Source organism: Lepus europaeus, chromosome 18 (assembly GCF_033115175.1).
Source record: "Lepus europaeus isolate LE1 chromosome 18, mLepTim1.pri, whole genome shotgun sequence".
Taxonomy (NCBI): Eukaryota; Metazoa; Chordata; class Mammalia; order Lagomorpha; family Leporidae; genus Lepus; species Lepus europaeus.
Window position 1 is genome coordinate 33962069 of NC_084844.1, and position 24371 is coordinate 33986439.

The 24371-nt window shown below is 40.0% G+C and overlaps 2 protein-coding genes across 2 annotated transcripts in view; one reads left to right on the forward strand and one right to left on the reverse strand.

Moving 5' to 3' along the window:
* The window catches only part of PPM1E (protein phosphatase, Mg2+/Mn2+ dependent 1E), a 215194-nt gene that overhangs the window by 177616 nt on the left and 13207 nt on the right, over window positions 1-24371 (forward strand). The window contains exons 2-5 of the mRNA XM_062216754.1: window positions 12493-12611; window positions 18335-18534; window positions 21638-21826; window positions 24208-24351. Coding sequence (XP_062072738.1) covers window positions 12493-12611; window positions 18335-18534; window positions 21638-21826; window positions 24208-24351 — 652 coding nt within the window. The remainder of the gene's footprint in view (window positions 1-12492; window positions 12612-18334; window positions 18535-21637; window positions 21827-24207; window positions 24352-24371) is intronic.
* The window catches only part of TRIM37 (tripartite motif containing 37), a 177555-nt gene continuing 158603 nt past the window's right edge, over window positions 5420-24371 (reverse strand). The window contains exon 25 of the mRNA XM_062216752.1: window positions 5420-5462. Coding sequence (XP_062072736.1) covers window positions 5435-5462 — 28 coding nt within the window. The 3' untranslated portion in view covers window positions 5420-5434. The remainder of the gene's footprint in view (window positions 5463-24371) is intronic.

Here is a 24371-nt window from a genome sequence, read left to right on the forward strand (position 1 = left end):
CCATCGGATCAGCGCGGTGCGCTGGCTGCAGCGCGCCTACCGCGGCGGCCATTGGAGGGTGAACCAACGGCAAAAGGAAGACCTTTCTCTCTGTCTCTCTCTCACTGTCCACTCTGCCTGTTTAAAAAAAAAAAAAAATGTACACACATATAACATAGCATAGTAGACCAATATAGCAATTTTAATAATAGCTTTTAAAATCTTTAACTCTTTTTGTAGATTGCCAATTGATTTGAATTGCTTTTTGTTTTTAGTAACCTCAGTTAACCATACTTTCTCTCAGTTGGTACTGTTAATAAATTATTGGCTTCATCTGTTTACAGAGCCATCCCAAAGTACTGAATACAATAGAATTGGCTGGAAAAAGTCCATAGGAACCTATAGGAGGACAGCTAAACACAGAACCAACAACGCTTTAGTTTTATGAGCAGCAAATCATATATAACTGTGGATGACAAAAGACTAAGTCGCCATGTTTAAAATTATAAACTCATCAACCAACAAGAGGCACTTGCTTACTTCACAGTATTTTTGAAAGCACCTGTAGGATTTTACAATTATTTAACCCTTTAGGCCTCTGGGACTTTCTCATTAATATAACTATCATGTCTAGTAACACAAGATCATTAGACTTTTTAATTCTCAAACATTTGTATTAATAGCATTTTCCATTATAGAAACTTAAAGTTTGGTACCACATCACATCTTAACAGTACTTCTAATATAATCCAAATAGCCTGATTAGTTGGTGTCTCTATAAGATGAGAGACATAGGTCTTTCGATTTTTTCAGTTGGGCCCAAACTGGAAAAACCAAAGTCCAGGATTTACTGGAAATTTTAGAGACCAGATTGTTTGAAACTTTGATTTTTTGAAGGCCTGTCACGAATGCCAAGAAGGCTCAAAATCCAAAATATCTGGTTGAAATAAGATTCCTTAAAATCATGACATAACATTGACCAAATTTGATCATTGTTACAAGGTGATTATTCAAATTTTTGAAAATAAGCACATATTTAAATAACCCATAGCTCTTAATAAAAATTCAGCTGTTTTTGAACAATTAGAATTTAACAGACATCAAGAGAACATAATAGATTACTTTAACACATTGCTTTAACAGAGCATCAGAGTTTAATTCTATGTCAAAGAGAAATTGAGCTTCCTGTAATTTTTTTTTTTTTACAGGCAGAGTGGACAGTAGAGGGAGACAGAGAGAAAGGTCTTCCTTTTTGCCGTTGGTTCACCCTCCAATGGCCGCCGTGGTAGGCGCGCTGCAGCCGGCGCACCGCGCTGTTCCGATGGCAGGAGCCAGGTGCTTCTCCTGGTCTCCCATGGGGTGCAGGGCCCAAGGACTCGGGCCATCCTCCACTGCACTCCCTGGCCACAGCAGAGAGCTGGCCTGGAAGAGGGGCAACCGGGACAGGATCGGTGCCCCGACCGGGACTAGAACCTAGAGTGCCGGCGCCGCAAGGCGGAGGATTAGCCTACTGAGCCGCGGCGCCGGCCAACTTCCTGTGATCTTTTGCTGTGAGGTTTCCTTCCTTTACCGTCTTTCATATTGGTGACCATGTTTCTGTGTTTCTGTGTGTAACACATCTTTAAGCATCTTTTGCAGGGCAGGATGAGTGGCAACAAATTCTTTCAGTTTCTGTTTGCTATGAAAAGTCTTTATTTCACCTTCATTCATAAATGAAAGCTTTGCCGGATATAATATTCTGGGCTGGCAGTTTTTCTCTCTTAGTACCTGGGCTATGTCTCGCCATTCCCTTCTAGCTTGTAGGGTTTCTGATGAGAAGTCTGCTGTGAGTCTAATTGAAGATCCTCTAAGAGTAATCTGACATTTCTCTCTTGCACATTTTATGATCTTTTCTTTATGTTTCACTGTGGTGAGTTTGATTACAGCATGTCGTGGTGAGGATCTCTTTTGGTCATGTTTATTAGGGGTTCTATAAGCTTCCTGTACTAAGATGCCTCTGTCCTTCTCCAAACCTGGGAAATTTTATGCCAGTATGTCACTGAAAATGCCTTCTAATCCTTTCTCTCTCTCCATGCCTTCAGGAACTCCTAGAACCCGAATGTTGGGTTTTTAAATAGTATCCTGTAGATTCCCGACAATATTTTTTAGATTTCTAATTTCTTCTTCTTTTCTTTGGTTTGCCTGTTTCCTTTCCTGTTCTCTGTCTTCTAAGTCTGATATTCTCTCTTCTGCTTCGCCCATTCTGTTTTTAAGGCTCTCTAATGTGTTTGTCATTTGATCTATTGAATTCTTCATTTCATTATTATTTCTCGTCACTATCACAGTTTCTTGTTCTACTAGTTGTTTCATTTCATTTTGATTCCTCCTTAATATTTCATTTTCACAAGAGAGATTTTCTATCTTGTCCATTAAGGATTTCTGTAGTTCAAGAATTTGTTTTTGAGAACTTCTTAATGTTCTTATCAATTTTTTGAGATCCGCTTCTTGCATTTCTTCTATCTCATCATCTTCATAATCTTGAATTGGGGTGTCTTTTTCATTTGGGGGTGTCATAGTATCTTCCTTGTTCTTGTTACCTCGGTTTTTGCGTTTGTTGTTTGGCATGTTGGAGATATTTGGTTTCTTCACTGTGGTGTTTTTTCTTGTTACACTATGGCTCTATATTAAGTGGACTGTCTGCTTTCGGTGGAGCCTTAGAGGCTTGAGATGAGTGTGGACTGAGAGCTGTGTTTGGTTCCTCAGGGTTGAGGGTGTGTCAAAGATGACACTCCCAGGTTAGGTGTGGTAAATCTCTCTTTCTTTCTTTTTTTTGATTCAAAAGGGAAGTAATTCCGCACAGCTGAATATAATTGGAGGTAGTTAGCAGGCAAATGATATACCCACAGGAGCCAGAGATTGGAAGCTCTTTCCCAAGGACCACACAGGGAATCTGTGCTGCCCTCAGTGTGGGCTCCAATTCTCCTGCAGTCTCCCACTGGGTTGCCAAGTTAGATCCTAATCTCCTGTTATTTCACCCCTCCCCCCAGAGTCAGGTTTTTCTGCTAGGCTCAGGGCCGGTGCAGACCTGAGGTCGCCTTGCTTATGACGTATGACCAAAATGGCACCTGCTCTTTGTCTTGCTCGCTTTGAGGGGTGAGCAGAGAGAGAGAAACTCGTGTTCGTATCGGTCACTTTTTTTTTTTCCTCTCTCTCTTCTAGTTAGCCTGGTGAACTTTTCCCCACGGAGTTTCAAGCCTCATTCCCTCTAGTCTCCTCTTTTCTGCTTGCCCGCTGGTGTTTCGGGCTATTGAGGTTCGGCTCACCTTGCGTTCCAGCGCTGGTGTGTTGAGTCCGCCGCTGGTGTCCCGAACTTGGGCTCCCACGCTCTCCATGCAGGTCCACAGTGAATCACTAGTTCCAGAAGAGTTTCCTCTGTTGTTTTTTCCCCTACTCTTCCTTGACCCTGCAGTATCTCCACTTTTATTAACCTGTCTCTCGCCCGGACTAATAGTGTGCTCCCTTCCTATTCCGCCATCTTGCCGCTCCCTAAAGCATTTTGATTTTAAAAGGATCTCATCAGCTTATTTCATGGTTGTTTAAAGGGCAGATCTTTCAAGAAATTTGTTTCAGAGCTAGTGATTTGGCACAGCAGGTTAAGCTACCGCCTGTGACACTGTCATCCCATATCAGAGCACTGGTTCACATCTTGGCTACTCTGCCTCCAATTCAGCTCCCTGCTAATGTGCCTGGCAAGCGGGCAGGAGATGGTCCAAGTGCTTGGGCCCCTGCCATCCATGTGGGAGACCCAGATGGAATTCTAGTTTCTAGCTTCAGCTTGACCCTGGCCATAGCAGCCATTTGGGGAGTGAACCAGCAGATAGAAGATCTCTGTCTCTCTCTTTGTAACATGTTACTGCTTCATAAATAAATAAATGAATAAATCTTTCAAAAAATTTATTTTTCACTATAATTAAGATTCAATATATACTAAGAATCTTCAAAAGGTTCACCAAAGGGGCTGGCACTGTGGTGTAGCAGGTAAAGCGATAGCCTGTAATGCTGACATCCCATATGCGACACTGGCTGAGGTGCTTCTGATACAGTTCCCTCTTAATGGCCTGGGAAAAGCAGCAGATGGCCCAAGTGCTTGGTCCCCTGCCACCCTAAAGGCCTAAAAGAAGCTCCTTGCTATGGCCTGGCCTAGTCCCAGCTGTTGTGGCCATCTGGGGAGTGAGCAGTCAGAAGATTCTCCGTCTTTCCCTCTGTCTGTGTAACTCTGACTTAAAATAATAAATTAATTAAAAAAAAAAAAAGGTTCAGGGGCCAGCACTGTGGTGTAAAGCCGCCGCCTACAGTGCCCACATCCCATATAGGCTCCGGTTCAAATCCCGACTGCTCTACTTCTGATCCAGCTCTCTGCTATGGCCTGCAAAAGCAGTAGAAGATGGCCCAAGGCCTTGGGCCCCTGCACCCACGTGGGAGACCTGGAAGAAGCTCCTGGCTCCTGGCTTCAGATTGGTGAGGTTCTGGCCGTTGTGGGCAACTGGGGAGTGAACCAATGGATAGAAGACCTCTCTCCCTCTCAATTTCAATCTCTCTCTGCCTCTCCTCCTCTCTGTGTAACTCTGACTTTCAAATAAAATAAATATTTTTAAAAAAGGTTCATGGAGGGGGCTGATGCTGTGGCACAGTAGGTTAAAACCCCAGCCTGCTGCGCCAGCATCCCATGTGGGTGCTGGTTCAAGTCCTGGCTGTTCAACTTCCAAGCCAGCTCCCTGCTAATGTGCCTGAGAAAGCAGCAAAGATGGCCGAAGTGGTTGGGCCTCTGCACCCACATGGGAGACCGGAAGAATTCCCTGGTTCCTGGCTTTGGATCAGCTCTGTCCGTTGCAGCCATTTGGGGAATGAGTGAGAGGATGGAAGATCTCTGTGCCTTTCTCTGTATGTCTGCCTTTCAAATAAATAAAATGAATCTTAGGGATTTCAAAAATGTTTTTGAGTAAAATAAACCTCTTTTAATTATATCTCCCACAGGCTTTTTAAAAACTGTTTTTATGTAAAAGGCAGAGAGATAGAGATTTTCTATATACTGGTTCATTCCCCAAATGCCCACAATAACAGGCCAGGCCAGGCAGAAGCCAGGAGCTAGGTACTCAATCTGGATCTTCCATATGGATAGTAGGGACCCAACTACTTGAGCCATCATCTTCCGACTTCCAGAGTGCATATTACCAGGAGGTTAGAATCAGGAGAAAGCCAGACTCCAATCCAGGTGCTACAGTATAAGATTCAGGTGTCCCAAACCATCTTAACTGCTGCACCAAATGCCTGCCCCATATGTTACCCATTTAGATACTGGAGAGCCAAATCCCCTAAACTGATGGACACAGGTGTAGGGTTGTGTAGGTGGAGGCCCCAAACTTGGCAGGTGAAAGAGGGAGGGGTCCTGTCACTGTGTCCTGTTGAAATTTCCGTCTCATATTTCACCTTCTTCTGTAGTCAGCCTAAGAAATAAATAAGATGGTGATGGTGATGGTTAAAGGGCTGGTGAAGGTATAGGGACAGATCTGCTGTTTAACTTCCTTGGATCTTAGAGCCTTGGCAGTTAAGATGCAAAGTTTTGTACTTTCCCAGGTTGACTAAGAAATGCCAGTGGGTGAGACGGGTGTTTAGGAAAGACAGGGTCCTGAGCTGGTCTGTCCCTGGGGCTCTCCAAGCACCGACCTCCCCAAGTTTCCTTCCTCCCCGCATCTATTCCTGTCAAATTTGGGGAAATGGCCCAGCAAGGGTGAATGTAGCTCCTGACTCCTCACCTTCATAGCTGTCTTCCAGCCCTGAGCACACAACCTAGATTAGGGACCTCAGGTCCTGGCCTGAGAACAGAGGGGATGACTGGCCTGCATCACACAGGTGCTGAGGCTGCGTGGTTTTTGCCCTGCGTCTCTTCTCATTGTGGTTCCTTTCCCCTTTCTACGTAAAATTGCCCTCAAATTAAAAACTTACCCATTTAAAACATATAGTTCAATGATTTTAGTAAATTCACAGTTGCTCAATTATCACAAAATAAGCTTTAGAATATTTTTATCACCTCAAAAAAGAAAACCCCTCCCCATTGGGAGTCACTCCCTATTTTCCCTGTATTCTCCAGCACTTAGCTACCACTACTATTCTACTCTTTGTTCACACAGATTCGCCTGTTGCGGACTTTTGCTAGACAGTAAATGAATTCCTGCTGTATGTGGTGTTTGTGATTGGCTTCTGTTACTTACCATGATGTTTTCAAGGTTCATCCATGTGTGGCATATATAAGTGCTTCATTCATTTTTAAGGCTAAATAGTCTATTGTATGAATATAGTATATTTTATTTATCTTTCATAAACTTTCATAAACTGATGGATACTTGGTTAGTTCTACTGTTTTTTTTTTTTGTTTGTTTGTTTGTTTTTTTTTTTTTAGTTTTTGACAGGCAGAGTGGACAGTGAGAGAGACAGAGAGAAAGGTCTTCCTTCTTGCCATTGGTTCACCCTCCAATGGTCGCTGCGGCCGGCGCATCTCGCTGATCCGAAGCCAGGAGCCAGGTGCTTCTCCTGGTCTCCCATGTGGGTGCAGGGCCCAAGGACTTGGGCCATCCTCCACTGCCTTCCCGGGCCACAGCAGAGAGCTGGCCTGGAAGAGGGGCAACCGGGATAGAATCCGGCGCCCCGACCGGGACTAGAACCCGGTGTGCCGGTGCCACAAGGTGGAGGATTAGCCTGTTAAGCCACAGCGCCGGCCTAGTTCTACTTTTTGGCTATTATGAGTAATGGTGCTATTCACATTCATGTACAGCATTCATATACAAATTTTTATACGGGTATATGTTTTTATTTCTCATGTATGTGTATATATGTGTATATATACACACACACACACATTTAGGAGTGGAATTTCTAAGCCTTATGGTAACTTGGAAGTTAAAATGATAAGGAAATGCCAAAGCAGCTGTACATTTTACATTTCCAGTAGCAGTATGAGAATTCCAATTTCTCTAGGTGCCATCACTTATTATTACTTGTCTTTTTTGTTTAAACATGTGTATATATTTATTTTGAAAGAGCAACAGAGGAGGCAGGTCTCTTCTCTCCACTAGTTCACTCCCCAGATACTCAGAACATCCAGAGCTGGGCCAGGCTGAAGCCAGGGGCCAGGGATTCCATCTCTTTCTCACACATGAGTGGCAGGAACCCAAGTAACCGGGCCATCATGTGCTGCTTTATAGGTACACCACCAGGAAGCTGGATTAGAAGCAGAGAGGCCAGTACTTTAACTGGAACTTCAGTTTGGGATGTGGACATCCCAAGAGGTGGCTTGGTCTGCTGTACCACAATGTCCAACTCCTTGCTATTTTTTTAAACATTGAGTTGTAAACTTTACTTACTTTTATTTGAAAGGCAGAGAAATAGAGATGTATTTATTCCCCAAATGTCTTTAACAGCTGTGGTTGGGCCAGCCCGAAGCTGGGTAGCCCAGAACCCAATCTAGCTCTCCCAAGTGGGTAGCAGGGACCCAAGCCCTGAAGCTGTCACCTGCTGCTTCGCAGGTGCACATTAGCAGGAAGTTGGAGTGGGAAGTGGAGATGAGACCCGAACTCAAACACTCAGATATGGGATGCAGTCAACTCAAGCGGTGCCCAACACATCCTAACCATTCTGCCAGATGTCTGCACCATTACGTGTCCTTTTTATTAGCTAACCTAGTAAGTGTGGAATGTTTTCTCATTGTGGTTTTGATTAGCATTTCCCTAATGAGGGAAAAAAAAAAAAAGCCTGTTTTTCTATACAATTACACACTTTCTGACACCAAATGTGTAAGGAGTTTTCACACCAACCAGTTTTCTACAGACTTGAACTGGGGTTGGGTGTCTTAAAATTTGACTCGGTTTTGACATCCAGAATTCCAGCAGATCCCACAGATTAAAGGCCCAATCCTGTACAACTGCCTCCGCTTCAGATGACTGTCAAAGTCTGCACTCCCAAGTTTCAAACCAGCTGCTCTCAAGACTCCCAAAACTTCCTCTTTAGGCTCAGTAATTTGTTATAATGATTCACAAAAGGGAAGCTGGTTATACGTAATAGTTTATTAAAGCAAGTTATAAAAGGTTTAGGGGCCGGCGCTGTGGCACAGCAGGTTAAAGCCCTGGCCTGAAGCACCAGCATCCCATATGGGCGCCAGTTCTAGTCCTGGCTGCTCCACTTCCGATCCAGCCCTCTGCTATGGCCTGGGAAGGCAGAAGATGGCCCAAGGCCGGCGCTGTGGCTCAATAGGCTAATCCTGCACCTGCAGTGCCAGCACCCCGGGTTCTAGTCCCGGTCTGGGCGCTGGACTCTATCCCGGTTGCCCCTCTTCCAGTCCAGCTCTCTGCTGTGGCCCGGGAGGACAGTGGAGGATGGCCCATGTCCTTGGGCCCTGCACTCGTGTGGGAGACCAGGAGAAGCACCTAGCTCCTGATCATCGCGGTGCACCGGCCACAGCACACTGGCTGCAGCGGCCATTGGGGGGTGAACCAATGGAAAAGGAAGACCTTTCTCTGTGTCTCTCTCTCTCACTAACTCTGCCTGTCCAAAAAAAAAAAAAAAAAAAGAAGAAGAAGAAGAAGATGGCCCAAGTCCTTGGGCCCCTGCACCCACGTGGGAGACCTGGAGGAAGCTCCTGGCTCCTGGCTTTGGATAAGCTCAGTTCCAGCCATTGCAGCCATCTGGGGAGTGAACCGACAGATGGAAGACCTCTCTCTCTGTCTCTCTCTCTCTCTGTCTCTACCTCTCTCTGTAACTCTGTCTTTCAAATAAATATTAAAAAAAAAAAAGATACAAATGCTCAGCCAGATGAAGAGATACACCAGGTAAAATCCTAAAGAAGATATGGGTTCAGCACCTTCCAGCATGTGGATATATTTACCAATGTGGAACTTCCTCAAACTGCATCTTTTAGAGATCTCAATAGAGGCTTAATCATGTAGGCATAATTGATTATTAAGTCAGTCTCTACTCTCCCACCCTTCCCTGGAGGAGGAGAGTGGAGCTGAAGAGTTCAAGCTTTTAATCATGGGGCTTGATCTTTCTGGTGGGCAGTCATCACCCTGCAGCTATCCAGAGTCCCTCATTAGAAAACACTCCTTATCACCCCAGAAAGCCCAAGGGATTTAGGAGTTCTGTGTAGGAACCATGTTCAAAGGCCAAATATTAGTACAAAAGATACTTCTAGTACCTCTATCAATTAGGAAATCACAAGGATTTTAGGAGCTCTGTGTCAGGAATCAGAAATGAAATATCTACTTTTATATAATATCACAGATGTTGAGCATCTTTTTCATGTGCTTAGTGGCCATTTGTATGTCTTATTTGAAAAAAAAAAAGCTATTCAGATCAATTGGATTATCTTTTCATTGTTGAGGTACAAGTGTTCTTTGTGTATTATGTATACCAGTCCTTCATTGGATACAAGATCTGCAAATATTTTTTGCCATTTTCTGGGTTGCCTTTGCACTTTCTTGATTTGTGGCACATACGTTTTAAATTTTGATGTAGCTCAATCTAGCTTTCTTTTTTGGCATGTGCTTTTGGTATCATATCTAAGAAAAGCACTGCCTAATCCAAGGTCACAAGGATTTACTCCTGTGTTTTAAGAGTTTTACAGTTTAAGCTTAACATTTAAGCTTATAATGCATTTTGGGTTAATTTTTGTATATGGTATACAGAGGTGATACCTACTGGATTCTTTTACATGTGGATATCCCCTTGTCCTAGCACCATTTGTTAAAAAGATTGTTCTTCACAGTGAATTGTCTCAGCACGCAAGCTGTAATGATCTTCATGTTAGTAAATTCAGTGTCCGTTATTTGAGCTTTCAACAGAATTGATCCTTCCCTCTTCTAACTGCACTGTTTTGATTCTCCAGTTACTTATTTTGCTATTTATTTTCAGTTTTTGTATGTTCCTTATCTTATGCCAAGCTTCTAAATCTTGGGTTTTCATTGTGGCTATGTTAACAAGTTACCACAAAATTTAGTGCATAAAACAATCATTTATTGTTCTCATAGTTTCCTTGGGCCAGGAATTCAGACTAGGCAAACCAGGGTCAGCTTATATTTGTAACTGGAAGACTCCAGTTGGATATTGGTGTCTTCTGAAGGCTTGTGTGTTTACATGTCAAAAAGTTGATGATGGCTGTTGGCTGGGTGGCCGTAGTTCATACCCACATGAATCTGTTCATGTGGTTTCTTCACGTGGACCAGTTTGGGCTTCCTCTCAGCAGGGTGGCTATGTTTCAAGAACAAGCATGGGGGGGGGGGACAGGGAAAAGGGATTCGGTCTTTAATGATCAAACTTTGTAAGACACAGAGCATCACCTGTGCTATATATATATTTTTTCTTCAAGAGGGAACATATTTTGCCTCTTCATGGGGAATGGCAAGATTTGAAATAGCATGGGAGACCAGAAATACTGCTGTGGCCTTTAAAAAAATCCTTTGTTGTTGTTGTTGTTATTATTATTATTATTATTATTTTGCCAAACAACTCACAACTTTCCATAAAGGCTTAGGCTTGAGGTTGAAGATCCCATTGAGGGGCTGGTGTTGTGGCACAGTGGTTAAGGTACTGCTTGTGATGCCAGCATCTCCTATCAGCATGCCAGTTGGAGTCCTGGCTGCTCAGCTTCCAGTCCAGATTCCTGCTAGTGTGCCTGGAAAAGCATTGAAAGCTGGTGCTAGGTACTTGGGTCCCTGCCATCCATGTGGGAGACCAGGATAGAATTCTTGGCTCCTGGCTTCAGCCTGGCCCAGTACCAGCTGTTGGGGCCATTTGGGGAGTGAATCAGTGGACAGAAAATTGCTCTCCCTTTCTCTCTGCCTTTCAAATAAATACACCTTAAAAAAATAATAATCTCTTTGAGATCCAGTCCAGGTGAAGCCAAGATTCCTTGGATGTGTTTTGTTGATGATAGCTCCTTACCTGTAGTTATGCTTGATCTGAAAACCTCTGAACTAAGGAGACAAATTAACTACATCCTCCTTCCTGCCATTACCCAACAGTGATAAGGCGTAGTCTTCTATTCCAAAATGGACAGAAGTCACTGATGCAGAGCAACTTTTTGTCTTGTCTCCTTATGTGATCCTATTCCCACAGTTCTAAATGCCATCCACATTTCCTAACATTCCCGAATGCCACACCAGAATGAGCATTCCACTATTTTATATCTCAATTAGGTATCTCAGATATTTCAAATTTGACATGTTAAAAGGAAGTCTTGTTGTCTACCCAATTTCCTCTGCAAACCTGTGCTTTCCCTGGTTTTCTCATCTAGATAATCCTTCCATTCACCTAGTTGCTCAGAGAAAACCCAGGACTCAATTTTTTTTTTTTTTTGACAGGCAGAGGGGACAGTGAGAGAGAGACAGAGAGAAAGGTCTTCCTTTTGCCGTTGGTTCCCCCTCCAATGGCCGCCGCGGTAGGCGCGCTGCGGCCGGCGCACCGCGCTGATCCGATTGGTAGGAGCCAGGTACTTCTCCTGGTCTCCCATGGGGTGCAGGGCCCAAGGACTTGGGCCATCCTCCACTGCACTCCCTGGCCACAGCAGAGAGCTGGCCTGGAAGAGGGGCAACCGGGACAGGATCGGTGCCCCGACCGGGACTAGAACCCGGGGTGCTGGCGCCGCAAGGCGGAGGATTAGCCTAGTGAACTGTGGCGCCGGCCTCAATTTTAATTCTGTTCTATCTCCCCTCCATACCCAATCATGAGTGAGTTCTGTATTTTCTTTCTCCAAAATGTTCACCTTTTTCTTCCTACCTGGATTATAACAATTTCTTTGTTGGTCTCCCTTCAGTCTTACTCCCTTCTAATTTACTTTGACACAACAGTCAATGTAATATTTTAATTCATGTTTGACTTTGTACTCCCTTGCTCACAACCTGAGTTCTCATTACATTTGGAATAAAACCCAAATTCCTTACCTGTGTAAGTAACCAGACTTCACCTTTCCCTCTGATCTTATCACTTTGCCCCTTTCTCATTTTTCTCCCCTGGGCTTCTTTTAATTCTTTGAACATACCAAGCTCTCAAAAAGGGTCTGCACACATGCTGTTCACTTTGCCTGAAATATTCTCTCCTGACTTCCCCCCTCCTACATTAACAGAGTACTTCCATTTTTAAGGTATGGCATTTCTGATCATTGTCTCTAAACAGGTATCACCCTCTATATTCTCTGGCATTGTATCCTGCTGGATCCCTTTATAAAACTTATCCCACTTTTAAGTTATATCTTGTTTGTTGATTGATTTATCCTCTTGCTCCCTAACCAGACTGTAAGTCCCAGTACATCAGGTGCCATGTCTGTTATTCACCTGTATCTACCAAGTGCATACCTCATGGTATGCATTCAAATATTTATTGAATATTGTCTAAAGGTATAATTTTACTTTGAGATGTTATAATACATAATTATTAATATTAATGTACTCCTAATTATTATTGAAAATAACTTTTGTTTTTCTCTTTCAGTAACTGCCCTTCCTTTTTGGCCGCTGCTTTAGCCCGAGCCACATCAGATGAAGTTCTTCAGAGTGACCTTTCTGCACATTATATCCCAAAGGAGACAGATGGTGCAGAAGGGACTGTGGGTAGGTAACTGTCTATTATCTAGTATTTTTTAAGTTTAAAAATACTAAAATTTTCTCATGCATAGTGATTCACAGAAGATATCTACAAAATAGTAGATCCAGTTGTGTTTACCCACTATTCGATTTTATAGTGGAAGTAGGGGAAACATGCAAATACTTTTTTTCAAATAAATCAATAAAAAGAGTGAAGAGAAAAAAATACAAGTGTGTTTTGCAAAAGGTAGGGTAGTATGTGGGAGGTAACTGGAGCAACAGGAGATTGTCATAAATATTGGAAGAGTAAAGTGAAGCATGTGAAGTCAGTAAACAAATATGAGTGGGTGAGAGTGGGGAGAATTTGAGCAAAACCTATTTAAAAATTTTAGCTGGCCGGTGCCGCGGCTCACTTGGCCAGTCCTTCGCCAGCGGCGCCGGCACCCCGGGTTCTAGTCCCGGTCAGGGCGCCGGATTCTGTCCCGGTTGCCCCTCTTCCAGTCCAGCTTTCTGCTGTGGCCCAGGAAGGCAGTGGAGGATGGCCCAAGTGCTTGGGCCCTGCACCCTCATGGGAGACCAGGAGGAAGCACCTGGCTCCTGGCTTCAGATCTGCACAGCGTGCTGGCCGTAGTGGCCATTTGGGGGATGAACCAACGGAAGGAAGACCTTTCTTTCTGTTTCTCTCTCACTAACTCTACCTGTCAAAAAATAAAAATTAGCTTTTAAGAATCCAAGTAAAAATTAAAAAGCCCAAAATCAGGTTAGCAAAACTTATCAATTATGTTAAAATTAAATCTACCAAATTTAAATAGAGCTCTTTATGATAAATACGTAATTATTATTTAATTGCATGTATTGTATATCTTTTTTTTCCAGGAAAATTATGAGGATCATACATATTTGACAGGGTCTAATGAAAAGATTTTTATAAAAATTAGATAATTACTCAGAAATTTTAAGGAATATTAAATTTTGTTCTATTTTAAGCATTTGCCTTTCAACATGGTACCTAGGGAGCAGAGCATATATTAGTACATCAGAGTAGCGAGATTCCAGAGAATGTGAGACAAATATAAACGTAAACATTCCTGTTCTTTATTTCTCTAGATTGCTTCTAACAGAAAACTGGCAAGGAATTACCATGCCTGTTTATAGTGAGTGTGATTGATTCATCTGGAACCAAACTGTTCCAGAGTCAAGATGAATAAAATTCCTTCTACAAAGCGTTGGTCTTTCCTCTGGTACTGATGTATAAAAGTAAATGCTCTATAATGAAAAAATGAGATTAAATTTTGCTTCACTGCATCCAGGGTGATGGCTGACTCAGCTCCAACTCAGTACAATGACATTAACATCTGATGAGTAATTTACAGCTGTGAGGGGGTGGACTGCTACTTTGTATAATTTTCACGTTTTTGTACCCCTTTTTAAATATATTTTTTCCATTTCAAGCAGCAATTATTTATATATTGAAGTCCTACATCACTCCTTGCAGAAGGCGAATACCTAGTGTAGTACAATTGAACTGTCCTACACACCCACTTTGGAAGAATTTTCTGAGCCCCATAGTAAAACAGAAATGAAATAAAGGGCTGTTGTTTGGTGGTATCATTGGTCATTCTGATTTTATATTTTCCCAGGAGATTAGTCAGTGATGTCTCCATGATATTGCTGTGATTCAGACTTATCTAGCTATAATTCTGAACCATTTGCAAATCCTTGATCTGGTTCCCCCAGTCACTTAGTGTGAACCTCGCTGAGCAGCGTCTTTGGGGCGGGTCATGTTTATTCCCACATCAGAGGGAACAGGTCCTGCTGCCACTGGCTTCAAGGCACCGCAGTCCCTCCTGATGTGCCTTTTATCCCTCTTCTTCTTGTTTCCAAAAAATAGACATAAAATAAAATCCTTAACTTAATGTTCTTTTCATGTTTATGTCATTCATTATAGATTGTTTTCTATGTGACCTTGCATATCTGATGTGGTACTAATTTAGTTGGGCAGATGTAACTTTTTCAAACAATATAAAACCCAATTTGAAGTATCCCCATGAAAATAAAAAACAAAATGGGAAAATGATTACTAATACAAGGGAAATTTAAAGAATTAAGAAAAGTTTGTGTAAATAAATTTGAAGACCTGGGTATTTTTCTCAAAAAACATAAGTAAACATGGTCTAAGGAAAGACAGGTTGAGAAAATTTTCAAGGACGAAAGGAAACAGAATAGATGATTCTACAGGTGAATATTTTCAAATGGTCAAAGATAGATAATTACAATATTATTTTTTAAAAATGCTTTAATTGTACAAAGAAGAAATATTTGCATAGCCTAACAGTCACACCAAGCCTAAGACCAAACAAAAGGAAATGAGACCCATCTTAGTAATCAGTATAAAAAAATCTTAAGCAAAATATTTGTATATTGAGTACAACAGTTAAATCATTCAATGAATATTATATTGAGAGTCTACCATATGTTTAGTGTTGTGATGGGTAAATAGCAGTGAACACAATAAAAATGTTCGGAAGTCTATTAGCATAATTTTTATATTAATAGGTTAAGAAAAACAGGATAATCTCTAAAGATGCCAAAAGAAGCATTCAGTAAAATATCCTTCCCAAATTTTAAAAATGTTCTTAATAAAGTAGGACTAGATATGTCTTGGACATCGTAGGACAAAATTTGGTTCAAACAAAAATCAAGTTTTTATTCTTAATGTATATTCAGGAACTTTTTGGTTGCACAGACCATAAATGCAATTCTAATTGGCTTCAGCGAAACAGAATTTGTTGGTTGCCCTCCAGTGTTAAGGCTACACAGATAGTTTCAAGGTTTCAAATGATGTCAGCAGACCCTGGCATTTCTCCATCGCAGAGCTGCACACTCTCTGATTTTTATTTTCACACTCCGTGGATGGCAACGTAACTACTGGGGATGCCAGGTCTTCATTTACTCTAGTTGAGCAGGAAAACAAGAATAGCTTATCTCACCTGCTTTCACATAAGTCAGAGGATCCAGTTTAATCAACCCAACTTGTATAGTTTGCCATTCCTGATGAACTTACTCCCTGTGGCCAGAGGAATGTGATTCTGTAGTAATATTTTAATCATGCTTTACCCCAAGTTGAACATGGACTGAGAGTGAAGAAGGAAATATTTGTTAAGTGGAAAATAACACATTAAAACAAAGTTCCAATTAAAAATAGCAAATGAAGAAAATAGCTGAGAATAAAGTGATTAAGAAACATGAAGGATCTGGGTTAAAATTCTATTGATCAACAAGAAAAGAATTTAAATTAATGAAATGATATAATTTGTCCCTGGATAGGATTCACTATGAAAAAATATCCATTTTTTTCTGAATTAATTTGTGAACTCAATGTGATCTCAAACAATGGCAATAAGTTTTTCTGGACAAACTTGGAAAAATAATTAGCAAGTTCATCTGGAAAAAGAAACATGTCAAACTACCCAAGTTACATTTTTTAAAATTAAGAATAGTTAGGAAAACTAGTCTCCTGATATTAAAACATATTTTAAAGTTAAAATAATTTACCACTGTAGACATAGAGAGATGAATGAAGCAAATTAAATAACCAAGAAGTATATAAATAATTTAATATTTTTGTGGTTATTTAATTTATATATATAATATTAGCAGTTTCCGCATTCATTAATTCAACAAACATCTAACAAGTCCCTGCTGTCTGCTGGGAATTGTACTATGGCTAATGAAGGACAGTTAAGACACAGCTCCTCTCTCTAGTCTAATCTGAGAGTTGAAAAACATGGATTTTAGAGCTCCATGTATTGGGATTGAAATGGTTTTACACAGAATGTTGTAGCAAACACCCAATACATGGTATCTGTTGTTACAAAATGTGGTTAAGGGTTATACTAGTTAAACAAAATGGATTGGGAAGCACAGGAAAGAAGTAACTGAGGAGTATGGACAGATCTAGAAATTAACTAATTTGAGATGAAACTAATAGTGCTCTCAATAATTTAATCTATCTGTACTGACTCAGTGCACTGACAGTACACTTGTGAAAATGTTTTCTCTGGTAGCCACTAGCCAAATAAATTTATTAAGCCCTTGGAGCATAGCTAATACAACCAAAAAACTGAATTTTAAATATAAATTTTAATTAAATAGTTATGTGTGGCCAGTAGCTACCTTATTGGACAGTGCAGGTCTATATGCTACAAGTACTATACAACCAAAGAATGAAAACAGTAATTTATATTATTATATGGGAATCTCGAAACTATCCTGATAATTAATATCAGTTATTTGTTTCATTCCACTCCATTCTCTCTGAATTCTGAGTTTCTGAATTCACCTGGTTATTTTAAAATGGAGTCAAGTAAAGGCACAGCCATCTCACTGTGTGCATCTGGCAGAGACCAGGTGGACTGGAATGATACACATAGTTAGTTGCTGACTGAATCTCGTGAGGCAGCTATTGTTTTAAAGGAAGACTGGGGTTCCTCAGAGCAGTCAAGCTGTTTCTTACTTGTACACCTCTCCTCAGGCTGTATTTCTTCTTGAACTTTTTTTTCTTTCACTTTCAGTGTCCCTTGATTTTCAGTTACACAAAAAATTTTTAAAGGAATTAAGCCATAAGCAGGATTTGCCACCCTGTACTGTGCTAATGAGGAAAGAAAGGAAACAAAAACTTGACATTGGTTTTCTGAATACAATCATTTTTAAAAATCATTTTGAATTTTAAAAGCAGGTAAACATAGTAGTCACAAATTAAAGCAAAGGCAGAACTGTGATTAAAAAATGGGAGTCCAAGTTCCCAGGTCATTCAGGAAAATACAGCATCTCTTCTTTGAGATACGTCTTCTAGATTGGAGGAGGTTTATACAGCTATTGCTCATCTGACACACACAAAGCTATATCTGATTCAGTAAAGTAAAAAAAAAATTTTTTTTATCTGAGATAAAAGAACTACCACTAAAATTCTGGCCTGAGAAAACAAATATTGCAGTATGTAATTTGACTGGAGGGCTAAATGCTATCAGATGCAATCTCTTCAGTACCATGTAGTAGTGTTGTTTAAAAGGCTTACACATATGGCCATGTACTGAGGGACAGAACTTCAGTACCTTTTTCCGTAGAGAAATATACATCTTTTAACCCACTTATTAACCTATTGGCTAAACTACTGCCTAAAACTTTAACAAATAAAGATATCAAATAGCAAAAATGTGTAATTCAGTTCCAGATGATCATCTGCAAGATGGATAAAGATTAGGGAACTGGTTAAGGAAGAGAAAAGGAAGAAAGAGGGATGAAGACAAATGGTAACCAAGAGAAACTTCTCTCATTCCTGTAGTTTGCAAGCTGTGTCTTCTTTGGCCATCCACAGTTCAGTTAACTAGACAGTCGTCTGTATTCCAGTCATTCTTGTATGCTTAACAGGAGAGTGGCTCTCTAGGGTACAACCACAACAGCTTGAGCAGCAGGGAGAGAGAGCACTTCCTGGATTGGAAAAAATCAAGCATAGGAATGGGTCCAGCTGTAGGCGAAAGTTTTCTGCTCAAGAAATATGAGGATATTTTAGTGGTCTGATTTTCACCAGATAGGCTGTCATTTTCTTTCTTCAAAAGCATAGAAGGATAAATTTCTTCTGTTAAGAAGGAGCTTGACTAAGGTGACCTACTTTCTGTCTTTACCAAGCAGGCAAATGAAAAGCAGTTTTACAAGGCTCTTCATTGGGGGTTTCTGTGTTTCCTTCACAGAGATTGAGACAGTGAAATTGGCCCGTTCTGTCTTCAGCAAACTACACGAGATTTGCTGCAGCTGGGTGAAAGACTTCCCTCTCCGCAGGAGACCCCAGCTTTATTATGAGACATCAATCCATGCCATCAAAAACATGCGCAGGAAAATGGAGGACAAACATGTCTGCATTCCTGACTTTAATATGCTCTTCAACCTAGAGGTAAAGGGCACTTCTGGAGAGTGAGAGAGATTTCAAAAACACCTTCATGGTCCTACTAGAAAATGAAGAGAACTTCTAATATCGTATCTCTGATAGGTCAGAGTGGGACTAAATGTCTCGTGCGTAAATTTGCATATAGTAGACAACAGAAAAGGGACTATCTGTTATTTTGAATAGGTTCTGATGGTTCAAAATCGGGAAAATTGAAATCTCTCTATTATCCTTTTCTCCCAGAGATACTCAGTTCCCCTTCATAAAGGCAAGGGAAGTTACGAATCTCTTGTGTAACCTTTCAGAGCTATTTGATAAACATATACACAAAAAAGAAAACCAGTCTGTCTCAATAATGCTTTTTCTTTTTAAAGGGAACTATTTCTATAGTACAATCAAAATGGTGTTTGTTAAGTTCACATATTACAGTGTTACTGAAGAAACACAAAGCACAAACATAAAAGAATGAATTAAAGGCTGAGACATTTTCTTATTTCATGTGATTTTCTTTTCAAAATCTTGGTCTCTGAAACAGGAAAGGAGCTAGAATTATATTTCATGAACCTCTGTGACTGACAAATTGGATTCATATGAGCTTTGTCAGCTTAATAACCATTTTCTTACTCTCTTTCTCTATTAAATGTATTATGTTAATACAAACAGAGATGGATTGGTTTCCTTTTCCTGTCATTTGCCTCTTTTCTTCACTCTAGTCCATAACTAAAAAATTAAAATGCAGTAATTTATACAAAGCACAATATTTCCTTCACTTAGCAGCTAAATTTAAATTTTAGCTGTCAAGGTCTAATCAGCAGTGAGGGGTGGGTAGGTAATTAATGCTTACAAAGACAGCTTAGCTGGTATCTTCGGTTTCAGTGCCATGTTCCTGCAAGTGTAATGTACAAGCTCTTGTGTGAAAAACAATCCTGTATCACTATACCTGTTTAAAGAGTCTACTCAAACTAAACAGCATTATTGCTATTTGTTGGCTTGATTGGTTTTTATTTAGCCTTCTTATTTTAAAATCATCCCATAAGCCTAATTCATAAAAGAGAACCTCTTGTTATAGTGAAATAGGATTTGAGGGCAGTTTGGCAATGCATATTTAGAAGTATACATTGTCACACATCCTTTGATTTGGTAATTTCACTTTTGATTATTTGTTACGAGGAAATACAAATGTGGAATAGTCATCTATTTTTTGTTTAACATAAATGCTTGTTTATAATAAAAAAAAATTGGAGGAGTGGGTATTCAGCATGGCAGTTAAGATGCTCACATCCCACATCAGACTTCTAGGATTCAGTTTCCCTGCTCTGGCTCCTGAGTCCAGCAACCTGCTAATGCACACATTGGCAGGCAGTGGTGATTGCTCAAGTAATTGGATTCCTGAACCTTATAGGAAACCTGGATCATATTCCCAACTCCCAGCTCCAGCGAATGGAGTGAACTAGCAGATAGGAGATCACTCTTTCCGTGTCTCTCAAATTAAAACTGGAAATGATCTAAATAATTTAAGGAAATTATAACTATGATATGCTCATATGATGTATATTTTTAGCCATTTACAATGTCTTCAAATAATACTTAAGTTCATGGGAAAATGTTAATCATATAACAAATGATCAAAAAGTTATAAGCTTTTATGTACAGTGATCCTAATTTTAAATATCTATGTATGAAAAACTGGTTATCTATAGATGGTGGAATTATATGTGTTATTTATTTCTTCTTTACCCTTCTTTGTCCAAATTATCACACATTAGTATGATAAGTAAAACATCAGTAAATATTTTTTGTCTCCTTTAAAAGAAGCTGTACTTTTTTAAAAAGAAATTCATTTTACTCCCTTTTGTTTCTTCTGATGCTATAGTTATTTGAGTACTGCCCTAATATAGATAGAAATTATGCATGTCAGGATTATTTCTAGGTAGTTCTGTTTAATCAGTCTCCAATGGCATTAGAGATGGTATTGCTTAAATTGCAAAATGACAAGTTGTAATATCCATCTTAAATTCAGATTTTTATAACATTTGGGTGTCATTATTCTATGGACATTTACATTTGGTACTTTTGTAATGTACTCTTCAAAAAGAACTTTTTAAAAGCACAGATACACCTGTTTAGTTCCCAAGAGATAGCACTCGCTTCTTACTTAACAGATGAGAAAGCTGTCTGATTTGCTCAGAATCAATGACAGGTGAACTGCTTTAAGGCTTCAGAACCTAAGGAAAAAGAAGTCAAAATACTTGTAAATGAAATACATCACTACCGTTGATTGTCTAAAGGGAGTTCAGGTTTCAGTGAGAGTTGAGTCAAAGATCTAAGTGGGACAGAGCTGAGACTGAAACACGGATGAAGAAGCAAACCACCAAAATGGTTGAAATTAACATGATTAGTGTCCTTTGTCAAGACAAAGCACAGGACTGGAAGACCCTCCCTATGCAGCTGTCTTTGCTAGAAAATGTGAAGCTAAATCTTGGATCACAGGGTTAAGCTAAGAGGTGGGGCCACACAGAGCATTTGGGAATCTGATGTGTTCAAATTTGGTTAACTAGAGACTCTGCTATAAATGGTGAGAATTCATTGTGACCAAGAATGACTTAAGTATTATAGTTTAGAAATATGTGTATGCTTTCTTTCCTTTATGTATTTTAAACATTCTGAACATAGTTAGCCTTATGCTGGAGGGCCAGTTATTTCCTTTTCTCATAGGTTCTAATTTTACTGTTAAAAGTAGCTGTATTTTGAAAAAAGTTCTCAATTCAGAACAGTTTTTGCTCAATTCTTCCTCATACCTTCTCATTCCTCTCCCTCCTCTCAACGTGTAACAGCAATTTTGAAGCAAATGTATGTGGGTGGTTTCCATGGTACAAGACAACGACTTTCCCAAAGAGGATACTTCAGCCTGATCTAATTGAGCATGATGTGTTCCAGTGTGTAAACACAGATGCCCTAATATTGCCAGATATTTCAGCAGTTGATCAGGCATGATTTAGTCTCCTTATCTGAATGACAAATGCAATGAAGGTTAAGGATGGGCAACACTGAAACATTGATTTCAATCATACTAGAACCAACTCCCTTAACTGTTCTGTGTTTCTATTGACAGGACCAGGAAGAACAAGCTTACTTTGCAGTGTTTGATGGCCATGGGGGAGTAGATGCTGCCATTTATGCCTCCATTCACCTACACGTTAACTTAGTTCGCCAGGAGATGTTCCCCCATGATCCTGCTGAGGCCCTGTGCCGGGCCTTCCGGGTCACTGATGAGCGGTTTGTACAGAAAGCGGCCAGGGAGGTATGCCACTCTCTCATAAATTCTAGCCATGAAGGTACTGGCCAACCTCAACTTAGGCTGTGTTGTTTAAGGATGAGTTTGGATTTTCTCTTTCTGAGCAGACATTATCCAAGCTGTATTTTCTTGACCTGTAGTATTAGATTATGTTCCCATGTAAGGAATGAGTCCAGAAGGGTACAATGATGGACTGTCTAGAAACACTCCAACCGCAATTTTCTGGATTCATGTCTATAGTCATTGCTGGCTTTGGCAGGTGAATATTTTATTCACCATTGCCTGTCGGGTTCACACTCTGACTCTTGTTTAAGATCTGGATATGGTGAATAAACAATGATCTAAAAAAGAAATAGAAACTGGGATTATTTCCATATATTTGGTTCCAACTGGGTAGGCAGTGTTTTGCTGTGTATCTCTTGAGGGAAATTTTGCTTGGAGAGGATGAATCCTCAGATGATCCTTGAACTGATTTTCTCTTTAACAGGAAAAAGAAGTTGACTTCATGTCTTATGCTACTAAGGCTAATCCAACCTAAGATTTTTACTCTGAATGAATGATAAGGGACTATATTAAGATGTAAAAGTAAAAAAAAATTAATTATCATTCTGGCCATTGGTACATAATTAATTGCAGTACTCTCTACTGAATTTTTAACAGAGCCAATAGAAAAAAATTTCTTTTTAATTTAAAAAAGTAATTACAGACAGATACACATAGAAAATAAGGCTCCTGTTCTTGACTTAAATGTGAACTCCTTTTAAAATGGAGAGAATAGGGTAATCATTTAATCCATTTTTTTTTTATCTTAGTCATGCTATACAGCAATAATGGAACTTAGAATTAATAAAACAGTGATTCAGAATTATTTGGTATTAAGCAAGAGAAATATTCTCTATCTTCTCCCTCCTCCCCAAGTCTGGATTAATATGCAAACCCAACAACAGTAACCACCGGGGTCCACATGTAGAGACAAGGCTGGAAGGTAAACTACGATTCCGGACTTCAGGCCTTGCTGGTCTGTTGAAGAGCACACCCTTCTTGGCTCTGCCTTTCTTGAACCTGCCGACTGTGATCGTTCTGAGGGCAGGATGTGGTCCCAAGATGGGATCTGTCATCACCAATACAACAGAGAGAATCACTTTGTCCTCCTTTTATCCTCTATCCTATTCCTCCTCCTCCTCAAAATTACAGCTTTTTTTTCCAGACCATGTTTATCTGTGTTTTGTTCTTTGACTGATCCTAGAGTCTCTCAGTCTGCCAATAGTTCTCTTGAGTAGCTTCGGTTTGTCTCAGCAGTCACTTCTTGTCCTCCCATGTGCTGCTAAATGCTGGGAAAAAGTAGCTATTCCTGTGGTGAAGCAGCCCTGCCTCCTGTTCTCTCCAGGGCATATGCACTGAAGTGTCTTTATGGTGTGTTCCAGAGGGCTGAGTTTTTTAACATTCTGTGTAGGAAGACATTTTATTGGTGGGTGAGGATTTATAACAAACTTTCCCTATATAGGCAAGACAAGAAGTTGTTTTTCTCATTGGATACAAGGGGTTCTTCATCACCCCTGATGCCTTGGTTCTAATTTAGGCCAGGTCCTTAGTAACAGAAAGTCATGCTCATTTGATGGTGACTCATGTCAAATGGAGATGTCATTTTAGGATAGTAGGATCAAGGGTTTTAAGTACAGTGGTAGCTACTGCAGTGAAATCCTGGGCTGTTAGTTCCTGTAATTTTCCAAAAGCAAAGGCCCCTGAAAATACTGTAGGAAAGATATATATATATATATATATATATATATATATATATATCTTTATGTATTTATTTATTTAAGGGTAAAAACAGGCATCTTAGTCTCCAAGCAATCTATGCTGTCTCTAGGCGCCTTATCCTAAAATCCAGAGATAGGGAGCATTTGTTGTGTATCAACCAAAGGCTTTTTATATTATTTTGTATATCACAGACTCTCCTACAGTACATAAAGGTCAGTAATAAAAGAGACCAGAATATGGAAATTTTTCCTCTAAGAATTGATACACTGGATTGAACACTGGAATGGAAGAAAAAAAAATGTAGTTCTGTTTTCTGTATTAATCAGTTACCTGCCATTGTTTTCTTATCTGTACTAAAAATGAATCATCCCTGCCTTTCATATCACAGATCAGGTGGATTTATGTATGTATATATATATATATATATATATATATATATATACACACACACACACACACACACATAAGTACCTACATGCATCTAAAAATGTACTGGGTTTTGCTGTATTTGTAAAATTGTATTATTTATAGTTAGCTACCATCTGAAAAGTTTTTACTCAAAACAATTTCTCAATGAGAATTTGATATGTTTATTTTCACTGACTCTAGTTTTACACTGTTTTCAGAGCTTAAGATGTGGGACCACAGGAGTGGTGACTTTTATCAGAGGTAACATGCTACACGTGGCCTGGGTGGGTGACTCCCAGGTTATGCTTGTGAGAAAGGGCCAAGCTGTTGAACTAATGAAGCCACATAAACCAGACAGAGAGGTAAGTAGTCTATTCTATGC